Source organism: Engystomops pustulosus, chromosome 1 (assembly GCF_040894005.1).
Source record: "Engystomops pustulosus chromosome 1, aEngPut4.maternal, whole genome shotgun sequence".
Taxonomy (NCBI): Eukaryota; Metazoa; Chordata; class Amphibia; order Anura; family Leptodactylidae; genus Engystomops; species Engystomops pustulosus.
This window is the reverse complement of record NC_092411.1, coordinates 71,410,866-71,436,012: the sequence shown is the minus strand read 5'-3', so window position 1 is coordinate 71,436,012 and position 25,147 is coordinate 71,410,866. Positions and strand designations below refer to the sequence as shown.

Genomic DNA, 25,147 nt, shown 5'->3' with positions numbered 1-25,147 from the left:
CAAACATTGTCCAAATGTATATCAGTGCCATAAAGAGTCCAAATAAAAGTGTCACATAGTGCCCAAATAGAAGTGCATAGATACCCGCATTGCCTCCATATGGTGCCCAATAACTGCATGCTATATAGTGCTTAGTCTAGGGGTATTCAATCTTTGTCTATAACAATATAGCAGCACTATTATAGCAGCACTATTATAGCATGACCTCTATTCTTACCATACAGTCAGAAGTTTTCTACTTACCGGAATGTCTCTAGTTTCAAGGATGAGGGCAGGTACGTGCCTTGCAGACAGCGCAATGCGGATGGAATCCCTTATCCTTTTCACCAGATCTTTGTTAAATGTGTAGTTATTGTTCATTTTAAGGAAAAGAATCACCCTTTCCTCCCCATCTTTATTGTACTGGGGGACACACAGACTGTCAGATACATCCACAAATGATTCAACTGAAACAAAACAAAGTCAACGTTATATACCAATATATCCAGGGGCAGAGCAACAAAACCAAATGTTCTAGAATTCTGCCTTTAAAAATGACCATTCACCCCCTCCACCTTTTAATAGATGTAGTTGAACTTATCCCTGCACAGTTTTAATTGTTTTCTAGACCGCCCAACGCGGAGCAATTGGTGCCATTCGTTTTGGCTGTCTTCTGTCATGTGGCTGGAGCAGTCCACATAAGAGCACCCACTGACACCTGAACTGAAAGATGTGGTGGAGTGATGTCAAGAGTTGAAGATCCACTTTAAATGTGGTGTGGTGTAGCTTTCAAGTTATTCCCTTGTCCACAGGATAGGATGTAACAAACTGAGGGTCCAACTGCTGAACCCGCAGGACCCCCAAAGTCCGGAGAACTGGTCTCATTCTCACTAGTGAGTGGAGCATGCGAACTGGTGCCAATGGTATGGGAATGTTGGAGCTATCTCCACCCCTCATTTAGAAAGTGGATGGAGTATTGGAGATAGCCGAGCTCCATGTCACTTAATGGAGCAGTGGGATAGAGGATAAGTTATAAATTTGCTAAAAACCCTTTAATATTCACCAAACAATTTGACTAAAAACTTTGTACCACGTTTATTATGGGGAGGGATGGATGGATGATAGTCTAAAAATGCATGCATATATTCAACCTGTTTTCACCCTCAACCAATTGTGCAGAATTAAAAGTTTATCCCGTCCCACAGTTTAATCCAAAACCACATAATTCCAAATTATTTTCTTTTTGTATTAGTGAATGTTGCTATACTGATCTCCAAGTATCTGAACTTTTCAACGCTTGGCTTTCCCACTACTTAGAATACGGTTGCAGCTCACTGAGGTTTTTTCAATAATGACTGTATGACCTGATCTATCCTCTAAGCCCTAGTAATAAGCAGCAGTTAATGTCTGATGGAGACGAGTAAGAGGGAATTGGAGGGGAGCAGTGGGAGTCTAATCTGTATCCATTCAGGGGACGTAATAATGGCTTTGTTAGTATAGCCAGTCAGCAGCCGAATGTTGAAAATGTGTTTAATTAGCAAGTCCCAGTAGTGAACTTCTGCATTACAAATCTTGGCTACACATTAGTCATTTCTTCCCACTTAAAATTCTGACAGTTTCTTATTTTACAGCCTCCTCTTTACCATTATGTAGAAAATTAACCTATTCACTGGCTAGAGGCCCTCTGCAAGTATTCTCATTCTAGACACTGGGTAATTGTACCTATATTGTAGATTTCGGAGCTTCCAAATCGAACGCCATTTGGATTCAATGTTCCATCACTGCAAGGAAAAAGACACATTAACACTTGAATATTACAGAAAAATTAGGACAATATTTGCACTTTTGTAATTATAAAGGTTTTGTCTGAGTTGCTGCTTTACTACAGGTGTTGTAAAACACAGATTATCTCTCGTAGGAAGTGGTCTATATCTGTGGGTATACCCTATGGCACTGATGGCAAACCTTTTAGACACCAAGTGCCCAACTACAACCAAACCCACCTATTTTTCGCAAAGTGCCAATGCGACAATTAAAGCGGTAACTTATTACTCTCTGCTCTGTCACAGGTTTAAATTGCAAAGGCATCTGAGGACACCAACACAGTAGAAAGAAGGAGAAGAAGTTTTGGATTATCATTGTAGTTCCTTGAGTCCTGTCTGGCGAACTCTGTGCTCGGGTGATGGTGCCCAGAGAGAGGGCTCTGAGTGCCACCTCTGGCATCCGTGCTATAGGTTCGCCACCACTGCTTTATGGGTCTGGTTAAAGCACACGTGCAGCTCTTGCAATCCCGTCTCCATTATACTGTAGAAGACAGTCCACAATGCAGGAGCATGGTTTTTAGAATATTTTAATGCAAGAAATTCTAATCCAGAAGACTGAGGGTCTGTACAGACTAATTAAAAGGTATTTGAAGAAACTGCATATGTGTGCAGTCTGTGTCTAGTTCTTCAGACTGTTCCTGTAAGATAGTCAACAAATTTAAATGAATACTGCGGTTTGGGTATGACCCTTGTCCCTTTACCAAAGTATAAAAACAACCACAAAAATCACACAAGTAACGAATATACAAAATGCAGCACCCCTCCATCCACTTATATGGAAGATCCAGATCCAACTGTGCATTGAAGGACATGAAGTTAAACAAAAAAAAATGGCTTGCCTAAGGTTGTGGACCTCTAGACTAAACAGAAGCAGCACAGGAGACAGGATATGACCATCAAGTGGTCTCACTCTAACCTTAAAAACTGTTCCTTCATTATTTCTTTAAATAAATCAAAAATACATTTTATTACAGACAATCTTGTATCTTCCTCATCTTCTGGAGCCAGTTCTCTAAATGTTGTCAAACATCTGTAGTCCCCACAGAAAATACCCACCAACCAGCAGCCGACCAGCCCTGAACACTATTATTCCCTAATTACGTCATAGTATTGCTGAAATCACATCAGACATTACCCAAACAGTAATGATTAGAGATGAGCGAGTATACTCGTCCGAGCTTGATGCTCGTTCGAGTATTAAGGTACTCGAAACGGCTCGTTGCTCGGACGAGTATTTCTCCTGCTAGAGATCGAGCATTTAATTAAAAAACACAGTGAAGAACAATGAAGAATAAAATAAAAACAGTGAACACAGTGAACACAGGATCATTTAAGTGAAAAACACAGTGAAGAATAGATTACAGATGTTCGGCACATCTGCTTACTTGTCGGAAGATACGCGCGGAATGGTGCAAACAAAATAGTATGTGAAGAACACGGGGGAGCCGGGACAGAGACACGGGGGAGCCGGGACAGAGACACGGGGGAGCCGGGACAGAGACACGGGGGAGCCGGGACAGAGACACGGGGGAGCCGGGACAGAGACACGGGGGAGCCGGGACAGAGACACGGGGGAGCCGGGACAGAGACACGGGGGAGCCGGGACAGAGACACGGGGGAGCCGGGACAGAGACACGGGGGAGCCGGGACAGAGACACGGGGGAGCCGGGACAGAGACACGGGGGAGCCGGGACAGAGACACGGGGGAGCCGGGACAGAGACACGGGGGAGCCGGGACAGAGACACGGGGGAGCCGGGACAGAGACACGGGGGAGCCGGGACAGAGACACGGGGGAGCCGGGACAGAGACACGGGGGAGCCGGGACAGAGACACGGGGGAGCCGGGACAGAGGGATCGGGGAGCCAGGACAGAGAGATCGGGGAGACTTCAGTGGAAGAAGAGGAGCGGATCCCGGGACAGCGTATCTCCCGACAAGTAAGCAGATGTGCCGAACATCTACAATCTATTCTTCACTGTGTTTTTCACTGCGTTTTTCACTTAAATGATCCTGTGTTCACTGTGTTCATCGTTTTTATTCTGTTCTTCACATCTGCTAACTTGTCGGGAGATAATATACGCGCGGAACAGTGAAGAATAGATTGCAGATGTTTGCATACATCTGCTAACTTATCAGAAGACATTTTTCAATTAAATAACACATTTTATTCCCTAACCATGGTCCCTTTGAAAAATGCTCGGGTCTCCCATTGACTTCAATGGGGCTCGTTATTCGAGACGAGCACTCAAGCATCTGGAGAAGTTTGTCTCGAATAACGAGCACCCGAGCATTTTAGTGCTCGCTCATCTCTAGTAAGGATCCATTCTGCCAGCAATGTTCGCCATCTAAACATTTCCATGTATTGGGGAAAATGTATTTAACATATATACACTTGAGTATAAGCCAACGTGAATATAAGCAGAGGTATCCACTTTAACCACAAAAAACTGGGAAAACGTATTGACTCAAGTAAAAGCAGAGGGTGGGAAATGCCTCCGCTACTGGTGTCTGTGGAGGTTTTATGGCAACAGGAGTGGTCCAAAGTCTTACTTCTTCATTAATCTATATAATAATTATAATCCCTTTCTCATCTTATAGATCAGTTTTCCTAGACTAACACTCTATAATGAGATAATAATCTAAATATATATATATATATATTCCCCTACTTAAGGACACCCGATTTACAGACAACCCATAGTTACAGACAGACCCCTCTGACCTCTGGTGAAGCTTTCTGAATGCTTTACTATAGTCCCAGATTGCAATAATCGGCTGTAAGGTGTCTGTAATGAAGCTTTATTGATATCGTAATTCTTGGTCCCATTACAGCAAAAAATGTTTAAACTCCAATTGTCACTGGGGCCAAATTTTTTTTTGTCTGGATGTAAAATTATAAAATATACAGTTTTGACTTACATACAAAATTCAACTTAAGAACAAACCTATGGAACCTATCTTGTACGTAACCCGGGGACTGCCTGTATATATATTTGCATTTATATGCATATGCATTTATTTTACACCTACAGCTATCTATCCTGAGCCTGATAAATCTGGGAGATGGCTGCGCTGATGGGGCAGTTCTACGCCAGGTTAAGCCTGCGCCTAAACAGCTACAGCTAGTGCGCAGATGTGGGTGTAAATCCACTCAGCAGTTGGGGACCCGCCCCTTTAAGTCCCACTGCTCCCTTTACATCCCGCTACTCCATGTGGCGTAAGTGAGCCGTGCACCAAGAGTTGTGCCCATTTCAGGCGTATAAGTCTGAGATCATGACAAAAATACACACCTGCGTCCCAGCATAACAATCCCTCCTGTGTTGGGATTTATTTTACAGTAGTCTCCATGGGCCCAGATACCTGAAATACAAAATATGGTTGAAGGATAACTACTACTCACATTATCAGCACCATTACCATGCAGATTGCAATCACGTGTTAACATCTGTAAGCTAGAACTCTCCTTTTAAAGACCAGGCCCTTTTTTTGTTTCTGGTTTCCATTTTTCACTCCCCACATTCAAAAATCCAAAACTTTTTTATTTTTCCATGTAAAAAGCTGTGTGAGGGCACTTCATAGTGATGGTACTTAATATTTGATGCTGTGTACTGGGAAGTGGGGGAAAAAAAATCCAAATGCAGTGAATTTGGTGAAAAAACACATTTGCCCTATTTTCTTGTGGGTTTGGTTTTTAGAACTTTCACATTGCACCCCAAATGACACGTCAGCTTTATTCTTTGGGTCGTGGGATCACGGGGATACAAAATCTACGTAGGTTTTATGGTGTTTTAAATAAAAAAAAAAAAAAAAAAAAACACCTTCTCTACAAATCAATAAATAAATAAAATGCGAGATGAGATGATAATTTTTCATTGCTACTACCTTGAGGACTGTATGGCCTTTTGATCACGTTTAAATTAGTTAATATGTTATTATTATTGGTAAGTGGTTAAAGGAAATCTACCATCAAAATCAAGCATGATAAACCAAAGACACTTCTAGATCCAGGCACCGTATTTGTTGTCTATGGCTACCTTCCTTCTAAATCAACTTTTATTTTGACAAGAGCCACTCCGTGCTGTAGCTTCACAGGCTGTTACAATAAGCAGAGAAGGTCTCCCCTCCCTGCTGCTGTTAGATCACATAGGCAGAGGGAAGGGGGAGAGACCAGCTCTGCTCATTGTAACAGCCTGTGAATCCCCCAGAGTTCTTTTAGCTCATTAGCATAATTTTAAAGCTTTTAGAAGGAAGGAGGCCATGGATAACAAATAGAAGATTACCACAGTCATGGTTCATGGATCTATGCTCCAAGTTGATGGTAGATTGACTGGTGTTTTTTTTAAAGATTTTTTTATTTTACTAACTTGTATGCAATAATACACATACAGCTATTGTAGCCTACATAGTCTAGGCATACATGACTTGTGACTGTAGAGATAACAGCATCACATATACACTTATTATATGACTATTTACGTTACAGAATTTCTGGGGGATGGATATGCGGTGGGGAGTTGGAGGCATACTGGAAGACCCCCAGTTAGACTTCACACAGTACTGTAGCGCCACTAGCTAACCACAGCGGGGGGCCTTCTGCAGCAAGAAGAAAATCTGACAGATTTCACATCCAGAATAGAACTGATCTGAAACTAAAACATTTTGCGGAGGATTTAAAATGCACAGTATATTAAGATGCAGATAATATTTGCTTCTGAAGTAAGATGAGAACACATCAAATATGAGAATTCCCCTTTAGACGACATAAGTATATGAATGATAAAGTTTATGCCATGTGCATATCTGTTGTATTAATTGCGGTTTTTGACATTATAATGAACATTAATATTTCACATATTTTCTACCAACCCTTTTGTCTTGAGATTATGAAGCGATCCATTTATTCTATTACAGTAGTTATGGCAGCTATACAAAGCTCTCCATATGTCGGTCATATCCGACCACTCACTCTTCTATTGGGATTCTAATTACAGATAATATCCGTAGTTCCAGCATGTATCCATTACTTTCCATGTTAATGTTATACCTGGGAATTTGGAGAAATAAGCTTTCTGGTATTTGCTGCCATCTTCATCGTTCCAAAAGTGTGTGGGCTGAGATGGTAATGGAATCGTACAAACCAGCTCCCCGCTTTCTCCCCACACCGCCTTTCCTGAAGAAAATGAAGAGAACGTTAAGGGAAGATATGAACATCTATCTGCATAATCAGATGATAATATTAGCAGTATGCTGAATAGAATGAGAACAATATAGATTATTGACGTATATGGTACCCGGAGACCTGCTACTGCGCAGAACTGGCCTATGAGTCCTAACTCTTCTTTTCTCCTGGTAACTTCTAATTTAGTACTACACAGACTTGCTTTATTTATTCAGATGTGTCTGTATGCTATGTAAATTTGGTGGCATATGCGTATCTGATTCACAGATTGAAGCTTCTAAAGAAGAATGTTTAGTGTGACCCACTTAATTAAGCGTATTCATTGCAAACCTGGCATTAACACCTTCACAGGGGAGTGGAATGGATTGACACAACAAACGCAAAACTATTACACTCTACGTCGTTCTGTCAGAGAGGCAGATTATTAACTCTGTGACGACCGGTATTCAATATTCTCTGGAAATAAACATTTTATTTTTAGATTTTACATTTAAATATATGCACATACATACAAACACACAATGGCTCAAAGTGGCCCATAGATAACAGGCGAATCTGCCGCTGAGCTGGTGATGTATTGCAGAGTGCTTTCAATGTACTTCATATAGATACTATTCGAACACGTAGGATGCTTGACATGCTGTGTCCTTAATACGTAGAAAATGTGAAAAATTCCTACATTTATTTTTATACACTGTAGATGCATTGGGCAACTGAGATTCCATTAACATGTAGTCGCCTTCTGAATCGGTATCTTGCAGCTGCTTAAAAGGACATCTGTTATCAGTTTTACCGATGACTAGTCCTACTAACCAGTTTCTTGAGGCATTGTTCTTCTCAGGAATTGGTTAGTAGGACAGTGAAAAGGATGATAGGCGTCTTTAAGGGTATCTGCACATTAGCGTGGTCCACGCGTATCTGTAGTGTAATGCAATAGCGATGCTACGGCCATTCCCTTGTGGATGGTTTTGATCGACAGCCAATAAGTGACCTGTCGCTTATTTATGTGGAACATGGTGCTATGATGGAAACCTATACAATGCAAAGCTTGAACAAAATCACAGAACTATACGCGGCAGAAATCTCACAGCCATAATACAATGTGTACAGGAAGCCTAAGGTTTGCTACTGAGTAGCCATGTATTTCTGGGTCAAAAAGCTTCATGGACGCAAGGCAAGAGCCAGTCAGCAGGTTATTGATAGGGTTCCCAGAATCCAAATTGCCTGATTCAAAGTGTTAAAATGTAGCGAGCCATCTAATTTTTAAAAATTTGCAAAAGGATGTTGGGTAATAATTGTGTGTAGCTGTAATGCAACGGGCCCCAGAAACACATACAGGCGGTCCCCTACTTAAGAACACTCGACTTACATACGACCCCTAGTAACAAACAGACCTCTGGATATTGGTAATTTATTGTACTTTAGTCCTAGGCTACAATGATCAGCTGTAACAGTTATCAAATGTGTCTGTAATGAAGCTTTATTGTTAATCCTGGTTCTTATAACAATCCAACATTTTTAAAATCCAATTGTCACAAAAAAGTTCTGGCTGGGATTACAATGATAAAATATACAGTTCCGACTTACATACAAATTCAACTTAAGAACAAACCTACAGACCCTATCTTGTATGTAACCTGGGGACTGCCTGTACTACGAAGCAGGCGACTGCAGAATAAGAACATTTATATCTGCGTCATGTTTTAGAAAAGTTCTGAAGCAAATGCTCTAGAATGATAATCCATGCATCATACAGCCGTTTCAAATTTCCAACTCAACCAGGAGCTTGAAACTGTGAACGTGTGACAGAACTTGTAGTAGTGATGCACCAAATGAATCCTTCAGTCTGGGGCAGCTGCCGTTTACAGAGGAAGCAGGAACTCTTGGCATAAAATATCAGTATGATGCAAGGAATCCCGGCCCTGGCAGCATGGTAGTAAGTGTTACATTGTCATCTTCTCCAGTATTCATCTAAAATGAGCAAAACTGCTTGTAGAGGGTAAACTCTGTCAGGTATATTTTCTATATCTATATATACCCATATCTACAAAGAACCTCAGAGAAACAAAGAGGAATCAGGTGCAGACTTCAGAAGGAAAGGCCTTTCCTTCCCAATCTCCAGACAAAAATAGATGAAGCAGTAGTGCTCCAAGTAAAAAAAAGGATTTATCTTGATAACACTTCGTAAAATAAAGCCTTCCTGTACTTGAAATGCTACTTTGTCATTTCTTTTGTCACAATAAAATGTTGGACTTTAAGGAGCTGCATCTTTTTCCAACCTTATCTACTATGATAATCCACATATAAAACAGAGTCACTTTGTAATTCATTGCTTTATCTGTATCCAACCTTTATTATATACCAGAGCAACAATTATATTGGTGTTACTGATAGAAACAAGGCTGTTGTCCGTAGAAGAGAAACTAAATACAGGCGGTCCCCTACTTAAGAACACTCGACTTCCATACGACCCCTAGTTACAAACGGACCTCTGGATATTGGTAATTTATTATACTTTAGTCCTAGGCTACAATAATCAGCTGTAACAGTTATCACAGGTGTCTGTAATGAAGCTTTAGTGTTAATATTGATTCTTATGACAACCCAACATTTTTAAAATCCAATTGTCACAGAGACCAAAAAAGTTCTGGCTGGGATTACAGTGATAAAATATACAGTTCTGACTTACATACAAACTCAACTTAAGAACAAACCTACAGACCCTATCTTGTATGTAACCCGGGGACTGCCTGTATAGTGCACAAGCTGCTATTAAACCTGGATCCTCGGGGCTCATGTCGATTCTGCGATCCAAGGTCAATGTTTGTTCTCTGTACTGTAAGATTACTGCATTTACTATTCCTGCACCGGTCAGATTTATCAAAAGCGTCTTCAAGTTAGAGTAGATAGTATTATATTACACCAGGTAAACGAATAGGTCTTAGGGCTACCTATTTTTGCAGATGGGATACTGACCCATTGATTTATATGGTTCTTTTCACATATGCACCATTTTTCTCACATATGGACCACTAACCTCCAAAGAAGTCAACAGATCCACACAAAAAAAATAAATAAATTAAAAAAAAAAAAAAAAAAAAAAAGGCCAGCACACAAATGGCAACTGTATGCGATTTCATTTTTCCTCAAATGTTGCCAGGCAACCAAATTGGCAGGGCAGAAAAAAAAAGGTTAGAAATGCATCTTTTTTAAGCGGACGTCGCACGGATGCAAAAAAAAAAACAAAAACAAAAAAAAAAACAGATGCGAGTACAATACAACTGGACACAGATAACACACTTCCGCGTGTTGGGTGGATACTCCTAATGCCAAAATCAGGTGCAGTAAAGGGCGTCTTATCCAATTTTGTACTTCCTGCATCAAAACTTCCGCCTATTTGCAGAATTTGTGTTGCATGCCTTTCTATACATACTATGAAAGTTGGTGATTTTGTTGTGAGCGTGGTTTATTATCTATGCGCCTACTTTGATTTCTACTCTCGTGTGGTCAAATGATTATTTTGCATCCACATTATGTCACAGGATGGGAGACGCATTTCTAACGCCACCCATACATTATAGAAAGCAGAAGGCTGAACACTCAATCCAAATAGGGGAAGAAGTATGCTGAAATGATTTATTTTCCATGCTATATGAACTTCTGTGTTGTTCTAGACTGAACAATTAAACAGACGCAGGGAGATTTCAGCACTCAATAAGACCTATAAGACCTCAAAACTTGGCCAAGCATGTGTCAAAGTCATAGCCAAAATAACTTTCAAAACCACAATGCATTTGCACAATATGTATGCAAAAGTTAACCCTTGAATCTTTGAGAGCAGTGTAAAAGACAATCCTCTGGTGTATTACACAGCAAAGTACTACAAACTATGTGGTTCTACATCATCCCTTTATGGGGCCACATGAAGCAAAGTGCCTATGAACTGTAGGCCGCACTTAGATGAAAATCAATCCAGAGCAAACTTTAATGAAAGGGTCTTCATTTATATGGATGTACAGATAAAAGTAGCTGCTCCTTAGGGATGATTAATTTGCATTCCTTCCAATTTTTCCAATCATGTTACAATTATTCATCCACCATTAAAGGCCTCATTTTAATCAAGTGAAAGTGCTAAAAAGTGTATATATTAAGTAAATTATGTGTAGAAGCTAGACCTTCAGCATGAGAAGTTCACCTCCCCTCTTCTAGTTTTGCTATACATGTCATGCCCGTTAAACATCTTTCGTCAAATTGTGATTGTAACTTCAAACAGGTTCAGTAGGTTTGTTCTTAAGATGAATTTGTATGCAAGTTGGAACTATTTTGGATGTACTGTAAGCCAAATATTCCAGTGCAGAGCTGACAGTCTGTTCACCAGATTTATCATAGCGGTCAAGGTTGGATGAAGTTTATATTTAGACATCTCTAGTGCAAGTCTATTTTAATATACATATTAATTAAATAAAATTTTGGTACACACAAAATTTGTTGCATCCTGAGGCCACACCTCTTTCTCGCTGAATGAGCTTCCTATGGAAGGTTTTATATAAAGTCAACTCTCCCATGCCCAAGGTCATTGTTATTGCTCAAGAGAAAAATGTCCAACGTAAAAGTTCACAATCAGTCCTTCTGACAATAAATCAATGGAAAAGGTCGGTCACAATGTTCTTGTGGTAGCAGCAGGAGAGCTGGATGAGGAGATTATTCTAAGACAGAAAAATAAAACCTCTGCCTGCCATGTGTCTACCAGGTAAGCGAAAAGCAACAGGATCTCCTTGAAGATCTGGAAGTATCTCAACAGCTAACATTTACGAGGCAACTTTTGACACATTGGGAGAGATTTATCAGAAGTGCAGAACTGTTCTAGTTGCCCATGGAAACCAATCAGAGCTCAGCTTTCATTTTCCCATGCCTGTTTATAAAATTAAAGCTGAGATCTGATTGGTTTCAGATACTTCTGATAAATATCCACCATTGTATTTATAGTTCGATGTGTGAAGGCCGCGTTCACACATGGTGTTTTTGCTGTCTTTCTAAGCTCTTCAACTCTCACAACTGGCAGGGACTTGGCCAGCAGGCATATGAGCTTCCTCCAAAACACATTTGTTTTGGAGGAAGGATCACATGTTTGTATGCAAGTAATGCAAAACCCGTAGTAATCATTGCAAAACACATGCGTTCCGGTGGAAACACATATTCCTTTTTGCCAAGCCCCTGCCAGTTGGGGGTTTTACCGAATCCTACACATTGTGGTATGTTGGGATGGTGCTTTGGAACAAATATGAACAAAGACTGATGATGGATCGGACACATTACCAAGATGCTTGACGTATGTAACAATATATTCTAACACTGATCAAATGTAAAAACTAGTTGAAGAAAGATAAATTACCTTCTTCATCCCAAGCTTCTACTCCCATTGCAAGGTTCCGGGCTTGGATTTCCCCTTTGTAGACTGGAATGCTAACATTTTGTCCCATGAAACAAGCTATAATATCGGTACCGCCTAGAAATAAAAAAAATATATATATATATACATTTACTATCTGCCTGGTACACATACACTAGTAAAAAATACATTACACGTTTTATTAGCATAACCAGCAAAAAAAAATTATTATTTACTGATGCCTGAGAACTAATATGACCTTGGAGTCACCTAAGAGGCTTGAAGTACAGGATGGCACATGGTGTGCAACTAAGAGTTTATTCTTGATAAAATGCTAGAATGTCTACCAACCTCTAGTCATAAACCAGTTTTGCCAGTCACATTATTATTGTTTGCCTCAAGCACGGTAAAACAGATTGGCCCAAATTTATCAAAAATGGTGTAAACTATGCCTGTGCAGGGCGCACCAGATTCAGGAATTCTGGTGGCCGTTCATCAAGAATTTGGCGCTCCCTGCACTGTCCCAAAAGAGTGCAAAAACTTTTTTTTTTGTGCACCTTTAACATGGGGGTGTGCAAACTGTTCTGTTGGACTCTGTTGCATGATAAAAGTGTTACACAGTCCGACTGTGCAGACATTTGTGTCGGGTATAGTGCAGCCGTGACACAAATCAATCGCTCTGACACTTCTTAAATACATGTGCAATCAGTTTTAACAAGAAAGTCCGAGACAAAACGCAAGGGCCTTAGTATATGTGGGTCATTCTGTACAATAGCCACATCAAGATATTTGAAAGACATAAGATGGAGCTTGCAGAACATTAGGTATAGAACAAATAAGGGCTAAAGTTGGCCATACGTTCTACAGAGCTTTGGGCCTGTTTGACCACCAGCTATTCCTTCCAAGCTCCTCATACAAATGTTCTCAGTTCGGCTGAGCATACAAGTGTTATCAGGGGAGAATAAGCTGCTGGAAGAACTCTCTGAGAGGCCTCTCCATTGTGCCCAAAGTATTGGGCATGCTGAAATAGAACTGCCCGGCCTTTCTATTCCTTCTGACAGTCAAGACAGCCATATGCATACTGGATGGTTGGCAGGTCCTACTGAAAATTGAAGGGTCCGAATAGTCATTCATGTTTATGGACTCCCAATATTGGATAAGCACAGTCTGTGACAATGTATAATTGAAAGAAATGCATTCCCTGTAAGCACCCTTACAAGCTGCAGAAGGGTGGACTACAACATTTTTCCAATGGGAAATTAGAATTGCCCCCAAAGATCCCTCAATCACTTCATTTACCACCAGATCGTCTCTACACTGTGTACATACACGAGTAAGATACTGGAACTTCTGTTATAAAAACGTCAGGTTTTACTAACCCATAGTACTAGCATGTTAAACTGGAAATAAAAATATGGGAATTTTATTTATTTTGACAAAAAATTTTTATCCTTCTATAATAAGCTTGGAAACAAAGCAGCTTTTAATTAATGTACTTCTACAGACTGCAAAAGACATGGAAGTGAGAACTCATTTCCCAGCTGAAAACTGTTACATATATCATATTTAATAAGGAGATTTATTGTTCTTACTGATAAAGGTTACCTACATGGAAACTGGAGAAACCAAAAACTATAATTAAAGGGAATCTGTCAGATGGTTTTTCCACCCTGACCCGGCACCGTCATCAACAAATGACCTATGGCGTCCCTCAGTAGGCTTTTGGTCACTCAAAAGTAAAATAATACGTTTTAATTACCTAGGATCATTGTATGCAAATTTACATTAACTACTTAAAGCGGGAGTAGCCACTGTCTGAAGTTAGCATGGTGCCCTCCTGAACTTCCAGCCAAAACGCATTTAGATGAAGCTGATCCAAGGTTACAAACGCTACAGAAAACTAAGTGCAAAAAGCACCTGACAAAGTTCCCATAAAGTGGCAATAGTTATCAAACACTGACAAAACCCTTTCAATCAAACATGTCGTAACCTAGTGTTTCAGGGAATATTACCAATGTTAGCAGAAGGGAAACACTGTTGTCCTGCAGCACCAGGGACGTAGGTTAACTGGGGTAGGGGACGCTAGAAGATATGATAATCACAACCCAGAATATGTAGACTATATATGTTACTTATATCAGTTACTTATATATCAGTTACTTACCAGAGATGGAGCCAAGGAGGACATTACTCTTTATATGTTCATACACATAATCATAGCTTTGTGGTTTTAGCGGGGATCCCGTTGACAATATTGTATGAAGAGTTTGCAGACTGTGCGTTTCACCTGTCAAGAATATATCACATATAATATTACAACTTTATGCTTGACTAAACTCAAGCTTTGTGTTGAACATTTGCTGTTGAATATATGCTAGGTGGTCTTCTATAATGCCCTGCATGTTATCTTCCATTAAATCAAAGAAACTTACGAGGTTTAAGGTTCTTCTCTTCTAGAACTGCTAACCACTTGGCACCGGTACCCAGTATAGTTATCCTAGAGAGAGGGAGAAAAAAAAAAAGGAGAACTTGATCTCATTCTGGGATGTGAAGAATATCTAGAGTGCAGCATCTACATTTAAATAGTAAGTGTATAACACGTTGGGCATAATGCAACCAAAGAAGGATGAGCAGATGCTGGGTATCGTTTCAGCGATCAGCTCTTCCTTTCCATTAAGCTTTTTTTTCTTCATTATCAGCTTGTGAAATCTACATTAAAAGGGGTTACCCTATCGCAGAAAATTAGGCCCTAAATTGCTGTTCTGTAGGGGTCTCAGTGATGGGACCACGAGAATGGGGGTCTGTTGTTCCCCCGTTATGCCGGAAGATGACTGGAGTAGCCGATAGCACATGCGGGAGCTGAGATTGCCCGTCTCTATAGAGATGACCGAAGCAGCCCGCATGAACAAGCAGCTGCTCCGGTCATCTTGGGGTGCGAAGGGGTACATCGGAACCCCGTTCTCATGATCTATGAGGGTCCAATCACCGAGACCCCCACCGATCCCACCCTGTGGATAGGGCCCAACTTGGGACAACCCCTTTAATACGTTTGTTCTACATTAAAGTGTTACTCCATAGCAGGAGACAACAAATAATTCTGAATTCTCTCCATTACAAAATCACCTTCTGTAGGTTTCCCTCTCGATTTTGCCTTTCAAATACTAATCCAACAAAGTGGTGAATATACTGCCGTGTGAAAGGGCATTTGTGGCAGGAGTAAAATGACAGAATGTAGTACACAGCAAATCTAAGAGAATAAACCTTTGCTTTAAATGATAGGTGTGCTCCTGGATGTTTGCTTAAATCAATAAAAGAATTATAGCCATTGCCACTTAAACCTTGCCTGCAGTGATCAATAAGATCATGCCACCAATTTATCCTCCATGGTACCAGTATTGTATATCTAGAAGTCTCAAAGGCCTTATTTCCTTGATGCCTAATAGGAAGCTGGGATGGCTCCATTTATCTTACAGACAACCAGAAGTCTCAGCAGTTACTACAGAGATTCAATTAAACTGGAACATCAAGTTAAAGAGGCAACACAAACCCTGGCATACAGTAAGACACAGTAACACGGACTGCAGGGATTGTAACGAAAAGAGAATTCTGCTGCAGATCGTAAAAGGGAAGCCAATTTTGCCAATGTGGAAGATTTCTAAAAACCCAATGAAAACCATCTTGCAATCTGCCACACATTTTACACACCCAAATCCAAATGTAAGATGAGGGCTTTAAATACACTGACATAGTATATCCCCTATAGTTCTATAAAGCGGACACTTTGGAAAAGTAAGAATGGACAGCCATGGTTAACCCAAAAGTATTTGTAAGATTCGATTAACCTTTCACTAGATAGAGCCATCTCTGCGGGACATAACCTTTCATGTAAGCTCTCAGCTAAATGTCACAAAGAAAATACTGCAGAGACATCAAGGCAAAATTAAATAAGCATAATGACTCATTTACTAAAGGCTTACAATGTAATGGCTGATCACACAGAACTCTCTACATATCCCTACCATACTGACTGGTGGCAGCCGAGCCTAAGGGCAATCGGTCACTGGTTTTATGTTGCCCTCTCAGATCTGTGCATACACTGGAGTGGGTCCATATTTATGAGCTGCAGGCTTCTCCCACCACCCATGGATAATAGTTTATTATTGTGTATTCTATATGGTCTTATTAATGAGAACTATACTAGACCATGGCCATCATTTGTTTTCAAGACTTCCATCAAAATCAAGGGATTTTCTGATAGATCCAGGCACCATGACTGGAGTAATCTTCGTATATTTGTTATCAAATCAACTTTGAAAAATATGCTAATGAGCCTGCGGGGTGCTTCTAAAGCCCCCCTGTGATGTCTTTTCACTAGTTGTTACAATGAGCAGTTCAGGTCTCCCTTCCCCCGGGCTGCTGCTAGTTTACACTGAAAGGGGAAGGAAGGAGGGAGAAGATGGGAGACATGTTCTGATCATTGAAACAGCCTGTGACACTGCAGCACTGAGGGGCTCTGGAAACACCCCCAGAACCCCTTAGGCTCATTAACAATTTTAAGTGTTAGAAGTTTATATAGTTATCATTATAAGTTATTTTAAGAGGAAGGAAGCCATGGATACCAAATATAAGAAGATTACCACAGTCACTGGGATTGGATCTATAAGCAATTGTCCCTGGTTTATCCATGCATCATTTTGCAAATCGAACATTAAAATCAAGTATAATAAACCATCATGTCCACTTACTTATAAATCCAGGCACTGTGACTATAGTAATCTTATATTTTAGAAGAAAGGAGGCCATGGATAACAAATCAACTTTTAAAATTACGCTAGCAAGCCAGGAGGGCTCTGGGGGAGTTACCAGAGCCTATCCATGCTGCAGATTCACAGGCTGTCACAATGTGCAAGGAGCACCTCACCTCTCCAACCATGTAAGGAACCTTCATGTGCTGCTGTGAGATTACAGGAGGCAGAGGCAGAGAGAAAGTGCTGAGGGGGAGTTATTGTAACAGCCTGTAAAGCTGCTGCACAAAAGGTACCCTGGTAACACCCCCAGGAGCCCTTCTGGTTCATAAGCATAATTTTAAAACTTGATTGTAGAAGGAGGGAGGCCATGGATAACAATTACAAGAAGATTTTCACAGCAACAGTACCTGAATCTATGAGGAAGTGCCCTGGTTTATCATGCTCGATTTTGATGGTAGATTTCCTTTAAAGAGGTTGGCCACTATCAGGGTCTTGTACTTACCTTGGTAAAGTTTTGTAATAGGATCACTCATATACTACTTACCCTGGCAAAGTTTTAGGATAGTGGGAGACCCCTTTAACTTGGCAAAGTTTACTGTTTATTAGTTTCAATTTACTATTTTATGCATCCGTGTATCTCAAAGGAGATGTTACAATGTTTAACAGCCTTGTCTACAGAGTGTAATACAGCTGGTTATTGCATTACAATGTGTCATCTTCCATTCTGTGCAAATAAGGAGAGCCCACCATCTACAAAATGTCAGTCACGACTTCCTTTTAACAGAAAGGATTTCATTCTAATCAATCTTACCCCAATCTGTCCACAAGATCCCACAGCACATTTGGACCTGGTACAAGAGGGGAACCATCATACAGTACCACAGAGGCTCCAGTGGCGATTGCTGTAACCAGCCAATTCCACATCATCCAACCCGCCTGCAGGGGAAAAACAGAACTTGTATTCTTATCTTATGAAAAGTCACAATATATGGATATTTCATTTACAAGCTACTCAGCTCACAATTATCCACTTTGTATAGGAGTGAGCAAAGAAAGAAGTGAACCTGGTTATTTATCTAGCAGATCACAGGACAGATCATCAATGGAAATAACTGGAAACCCCTGGATAACTGGACATCTACCATTAAGATTATGGATTATAAACCAAGTGCACTTACATGCTGGTGTGTGCCCCCTTTGTTAGGATCCGCTCTTCTTTAATATTTTTTTTATGCCCTTGTTTCTACAAAAAAGGCTTCATAGAAGTTAATGGAGCATAGAGCTCCTCAGGCTCATTTGCATAGTTTTTAAAGCATATTTCAATAAAATATTTCGAGGGCATAAGAACTTAAAAGAAGAGCAGATCCTGATAAAGGGGGCACACACCAGCATGTTAGTGTATTTTGTTTATAATCCATGATCCTGATGGTAGATTTCCTTTAACTGGACTAGAGACTATTGCACTCCCAATTACAATTTCCATCTTCTTATTCCATATAGTTTGCTGGAGATGAGACCGGAATGTATTCTGATGTGTGTTTCCACAATGTAAAGTGACAGGATACAAGAAGAACCACTACATTATAGTGCAGTTAAGATAGATAGAAGATATAGGTGTCCCTTACCGTCGTATAATACATGATGACATCACTGCTGGTAGTATTCCCATGTAAAATATGCTCCGATAAATGCTTGATCAGCGTTCCCTAGTAGAAAGGGAGACAAAAAAAAGTTACATTATAAATATTAATATACTGTCAGACGTCAGCAGAAGATAGCATGCTACCATGTACAGTACACCAATGCGCTCACTGACTTCCAGAAATATAGGCGACAGCTCTTCACACTGCCACAAATGTTTTGGCTACAACTATTGGGGCTTCAGGGTCCCTCAGTCACTTTGGTTCAAGGAAAATACACTGAGTTCAATAAAAGACCATCCCTTCCCACATTAAACGTATCAGAAAACATCCGGCGAGGACATGGTTAAAGTCCCCCTGTAGTCTCACACCATGAAGAGCTCATGGAAGTGCTGAAGTCACAGCAGCTCTGTAGGTGAGACTGCACATTGCAGTCAGCAGACAGACTCGTGCGCTTTTCACACATTGTCTGCTTTGCTGACGTTATAGTAAGACGAGTAAATGGCTGCGGTATCTGTTTCTGCATTCAAAGATCTGCAATACAATGACAACAAGACGCTTCAATGGATACGACAGATACAAAAACTCAATGTTACTGAACTCACACAAGACATAGGGGCATTCTCCATCAAAGAGAAAGAAGCCTTTGCAATGTGTTCTGGACTTATTCTTTGAGTTTCAGTTAAGATTTAGTTTAAAGGGGGTCTTCTCATTTCTGAAAATTAATGTAATTGTTTGTATTATAAAAAGTTATACAATTTTCTAATATACTTTCTGTATCAATTCCTCACGGTTTTCTAGATCTCTGCTTGCCGTCATTCATTAGAAAGCTTCTATGTTTACTTTGGGTGGACAGAAGTCTGACCATGGTCACACAGGTGCACAGCTCGTTATATCACACAGCTCTGATTACTCTCTGTGATACTAACGAGCCGCGCACCTGTGTGACCATGGTCAGACTTCTGTCCACCCATAGTAAACATAGAAGCTTTCTATAGAATGACAGCAAGCAGAAATCTAGAAAACTGAGGAATTGATACAGAAAGTATCAAACAATAACATTCATTTTCTGAAATTGGAATAGCCCTTTAAGTTATTTCTGATTCATTCGGACTCGCTATGCAAGCTACAGGGGCAACAACAGATTTATACTATTGCAGCTTTTAGAGCATGAAGAGTCCATGATACTCTATAGTCCCTTGTTACTAAACATGGTATTAAAGGGGTTGGTCATTTTACACACACACACTACAAAAAACTTGAGGTAAGTGTGGGGGGCAGGATATTAGGCAATTATCCAATATACACCTATTAATAGTTCTGCTTTGCTTTCTTGATATGTAAGGTGAAGCCTCCTGACTTACCGTACCAGTCAGACATTCCTGGTCATAAAATGGCTGCAGATAGAGGGTCATGTGATCTCTGACCATGAGCAATCGCTCTGCCAGGACCTTGATGTTATATTCATGAATGACCATCATAAGGTCCTGACAGGGCAATTGTTCATGGGCAAATAGAGATCACAAGTGAGATCACATTATGGACAGGATTCTCTGGCTCATGAGGTAAAAGACCGGATGCTTCACTTTCCATATCAAGAAAGCAGCACAGAATTTTTATCAGATTTATATTGGTAATTTACCCAATATCCCGTCCCCCCACACTTACACATTACAACCTGCAAGATACATACATTGTATTGAAATTAAACAAAAATTCTTGGGAAATACATTCACATCAGTTAGAGATATTTTTTTGTAAATATAAATGGCAAGCCTGACATCGATCATATTTCCAGGAAAGAGAAACAATACTTACCCCCGCAGAATGCACCATACACTTGGGGGCACCTGTTGTGCCAGAGGAATACATAATATAAAGAGGGTGGTTGAAAGGAAGCTGCTCAAACTCCAGCTGAGGAGACTGGTCCCCAACTTTTCCAGTGGCTAAGAAGTCATCCAGAAATACACTAGAGAAAAAAAAGAAGAAGAAGTATATTATCACCGAGTTGCAATAAGTTTGCTTTAGTTATATCCATGCTGAAAAGTGTAGCCACTACACTAGGCACGGAACAGTAATCAAATATACCATAGGAAACAATCACCCACTGAAATATAGAAGCTTAGCTAACTTGCTGTGTTTGGGTTTTTCATAGAGGCAGGGAGATCGGATGAGGAATATGGAAAATACATCAATCATTTTTCAAAGTCAGATCTTTGAATTAATTTTTTTGCTGTCCAAAAATTGGAAAATGTGTAATTTGTGTGGGTTTTTTTGACACTGTAGTCAACGAAAAAGTCTTAAGTGACACAATTTTATCAGTTTTCTTATTCTCTGTTTGTGTGGGCGACATTCCCGTAGCCAGTTGTTTGGCACCATGTGTTATCGGCATGTAAGGTCTGCCCTCTAGCTGCCTGACCCTCAAACATGCCAGGAATAAAATCTGCTCAACAATTTGCATTACATGGTAGAAAAACATTTGTTTTTGTGTGATCCGCTAAACCAATCTAGGAGCCTCTTCTGTGGATTATTTCTAGTATCACGGGTAAAACTAGACGCTGGATGGGGAGGCAAACATGTCCCATTATAGTCAGTGGGATCTTTTATCATTGGAGTTTGTCAAACTTGCATTTTGTTTTTCTGCTTCTAAAAGGCTGCATTCACACAATGTCATTGAGTTGTGTTTAGAAACACAATTCAAGCACATTGGGGAGAAGATTTTTCCAATCCAGATGCATCTACACAGAAACTCCCCCCCCCCAGTGCCTTTAAATTACTTTTCAAAGCACAATACAAATGCAGACTTACAAAAACAACAGAAGCCCCTCACACAAGTGACTTAAGCATGATAAATACAATTGCAAAAACACACTGCAAATATATGCTTCTGTAGACTTTCTACAGACACTTTAAAGAGAACAGATAGAATTCTCTAATTTACTACGTCTCATGGACAGTAATACTCAGCTTAATACTTTGTTAATGCTCAAGTTAATACTTTGGGGCTAGAATTCCTTTTAGGTTTGCCAAGAAAAAAAAAGATTTGTCATGACAACTTTTATCACAGAAGAATAGACACCTAACATCAGTCAAAAAAAAAATTACATGGCCCGAGTGCCATGTACAAAGCATAGCATCCAAAATACATCACCTACAAGCAATATGAATTATGAAAATGATGTATGAACGCGCTCTCCCTCTGTGGCAATATGATAACTCCACTGCTACATTATTACTGTCAATACAAATGCCTGACGCTCAGCTCAGACATTCCTTTGTGCAAGAAACTTTTTCACTTGGCATCTGCCAACACAAAGCATGTAATATGGGCGATGCAAGAGATTTTCTGTAGAGCCAACATTACAGTTAATAAATTCAGGATATTGCACATCGTAGCGTTCTGATTGGCAGTGTTTCATCCACAAAATGTGACTCATATATAAATTAAACATTTAATTATTTCAACAAAGTACATTAGCAAAGACAATTTCAGAGATAAAAGTGCAAGAAGGAAAGGTCAGGCACAAGATCAGACCATGCAATAGGTTGGCACATTCATGAAATGCATTTCATTTGGCAGATGGCAGAGCACAATAGCAAAGAGAAAATGGAGACAGATTGTAAAGACAAAGGGAAAAGCCTAGAAGGAGCTGAAGGTCTTAATCGGGATGGAGATGCCCAATGTAAAGTGCCAGGGTAAGATACAGTATAGACTGCCAAGTATCCAGTGTGGCGGGGTCAGTGCCCACCCTGCCATAGGTCTGCTTCACCGCACTGAGGGATGGAGCCATTTACCAGAGTCTGGATGTGCCATGGAATGCTATGAAAAATTACATTTGGAAGGGAAAAGAAAAAAAAAAAAAATCAAACAAAATAAATAAAATAATACAGAAGAAAAGGAGGGGGTGCACGCTAAAATATGAATTTCAATTTTCACTCATTATGAATAGATAAATCTTCTCTTGCAGACATTCAAGTGAATGCTTGTCCCAGAAATTTACATGAAAAATGTCAATGCATTACCATAATTTAGCAGCTTCGGAGGAATCTGTTAACTGCTCTGTGACTCGGGGTGGAACACACAGTATGAGTTCTGGACGTCCTGGGATTAATCTGCCCCTGATCCTTGCACATGGACAGGTGGTTCCTGATTTACATCTTTATCTAATCAAAGCTTCCATAACAGAAGAATACTGAACACTATTAGATAATGTCACATATCCAAATACAGTGGGGAAAAAAGTACGGTATTTAGTCAGCTACCAATTGTGCAAGTTATCCCACTTAAAAAGATGAGAGGACTGCAATTGACATCATAGGTTGACCTCAAATATGAGAGACAAAATTAGAAAACAAATGCAGAAAATCAAATGGTCCGATTTTTAAATTGCAAATTATGGTGGAAAAATAAGTATTTCGTCAATAACAAAAGTTCATCTCAAAACTTTGTTATATATCTTTTGTTGGCAATGACAAAGGTCAAACAACACACTGCAGATCTAGGGCAGTGAGGTTTTTGGGCTGTTGCTGGGCATAAAGACTTTGAACTCCCTCCAAGGGTTTTCTATGGGGTTGAGATCAGGACTCCAGGACCTTGAAGCGCTTCTTCTGAAGCCATTCCTTCGTTGCCTTGGTGGTGTGCTTGGGATCATTGTCATTCTGAAAGACCCAGCCACATTTCATCTTCAATGCCCTTACTGATAGAATTAGTTTTGCACTAAAAATCTCACGATACATGGCCCTATTCATTCTTTAAAATACACAGATCAGCGTCCTGGCCCCTTTCTAGAGAAACAACCCCTTGTCATGATGTTGCTACTCCCAGAATTCACTATAGGTCTGGTGTTCTTTGGATGCAACTCAGCATTCACTCTTCTCCAAACACGACAAGTTGTGTTTCTACCAAACAGTTTTACTTTGGTTTCATCTGACCATATGACATACTCCCACTCTTCTGGAACATGCAAATACTCTCTAGAAAACATTAGATGGACCCGGAAATGTACTGGCTTAAAGAGGACCGGTCACCCAAAATTTCAGCACTAGTGCTTAAACAAACGCCGCAGTGTTGGAGTGATAGCGTCACCGGAAACCTCTGGTAACCCTATCTAACACTGCGGCGAAGTACAATGTAAACGTCGGACCGCTTGGTAAGCAGTCCGATGTATTCATGTGGGGGCGGGGTTGGGGCGTGGTTAGGGGCGGTGACTGCCGCATGACGCGCGGCAGGCACCACCGGCCTATGGAGCTAGCGGGGCAGTAATCCGACGATTACATTGTACTCTGCCGCAGTGTTAGATAGCGGTACCTGAGGTTTCCGGCAACGCTATCCTTCTAACACTGCAGCGTTTGTTTAAGCACTACGAGCTGCTTACTTTTGTGAGCAGCTCCTAGGTGCTGAAATTTTGGGTGACAGGTCCTCTTTAAGCAGGGGAACACGATTGAGGACAGAGGAGTCTCTTAAAGAAGAAGTTACAGGTCTGTGAGAGCCAGAAATCTTGCTTGGTCGTAGGTGACCAAATACTAATTTTCCACCATAATTTGCATATAAATTTAAAAAAACAGACAGTGATTTTCTAGATTTGTTTTCACATTTTGTCTATTATAGTTGAGGTCTACCTATGATGTCAATTACAGGCCTCTCCCTTTTTAAGTAGGAGAACTTGCACAATTGGTGGCTGACTAAATACTTTTTCCCCACTGTACAGCATTGGTCCCAAATCGACACATCATGGCCAGCTTTGCACCACTCATGAAAAACCTGAAAACTTTATTTTATTTATTCAAAGAAATAAAATTTTACTAAAGACAATGAGGGGAAAAAAGGCTATATTTTTTCCCCAAGTTTGCATCCTAATTACTGATAGATTATTGCTGGTGTCACAACTTTGTCATTGTTGCACCTCTCCATTCATGTGTTTAATACATTTTGTGTGTCGTTTCTCATTAGTTCACATAACTTAATTTCTGGACATCTTTGGTTTGATTTCTTTGCCTGTGTCGATTGGTTGGGTTGTTACCGACAATATTGAGAATTTCATGTCAATAGGGCCTTTAGATATTTAAATATACAAATATAAATTTTGTGACATGTTCAATACTTATTTCATTTGCTGTAGGTGTTATTACTTAAAGAAATCTACCATCAAAATCAAACATGATAAACCAGGGACACTTGCTCATAGATCCAGGCGCCTTTACTGTGGTACTCTTTTTACATGGTCTCCTTCCCAAAATAAAAATTTCACATTATGCTTATGAGCCCGAGGGGCTCTAGGTGTTACCAAAGCCCTTCAGTGATGTCTTTTGAAAGGCTGTTACAATGAGCAGAGCAGGTCTCCGCTCTCCCTGCTGTTGCTAGATTACACAGGCATGGAGAAGAAAGCGCAG

At 40.2% G+C, this 25,147-nt stretch overlaps 1 protein-coding gene across 1 annotated transcript in view; it reads right to left on the bottom strand.

The window, feature by feature from the left end:
- Positions 1-25,147, bottom strand: part of AACS (acetoacetyl-CoA synthetase) — a 57,835-nt gene that overhangs the window by 4,807 nt on the left and 27,881 nt on the right. The window contains exons 8-17 of the mRNA XM_072144364.1: positions 20,576-20,726; positions 18,743-18,823; positions 17,929-18,053; positions 14,802-14,866; positions 14,534-14,656; positions 12,373-12,486; positions 6,846-6,971; positions 5,092-5,161; positions 1,702-1,760; positions 244-446 (exon numbers count right to left, since the gene is read on the bottom strand). Of these exons, the coding sequence (XP_072000465.1) occupies positions 244-446; positions 1,702-1,760; positions 5,092-5,161; positions 6,846-6,971; positions 12,373-12,486; positions 14,534-14,656; positions 14,802-14,866; positions 17,929-18,053; positions 18,743-18,823; positions 20,576-20,726 (1,117 nt within the window). The remainder of the gene's footprint in view (positions 1-243; positions 447-1,701; positions 1,761-5,091; positions 5,162-6,845; positions 6,972-12,372; positions 12,487-14,533; positions 14,657-14,801; positions 14,867-17,928; positions 18,054-18,742; positions 18,824-20,575; positions 20,727-25,147) is intronic.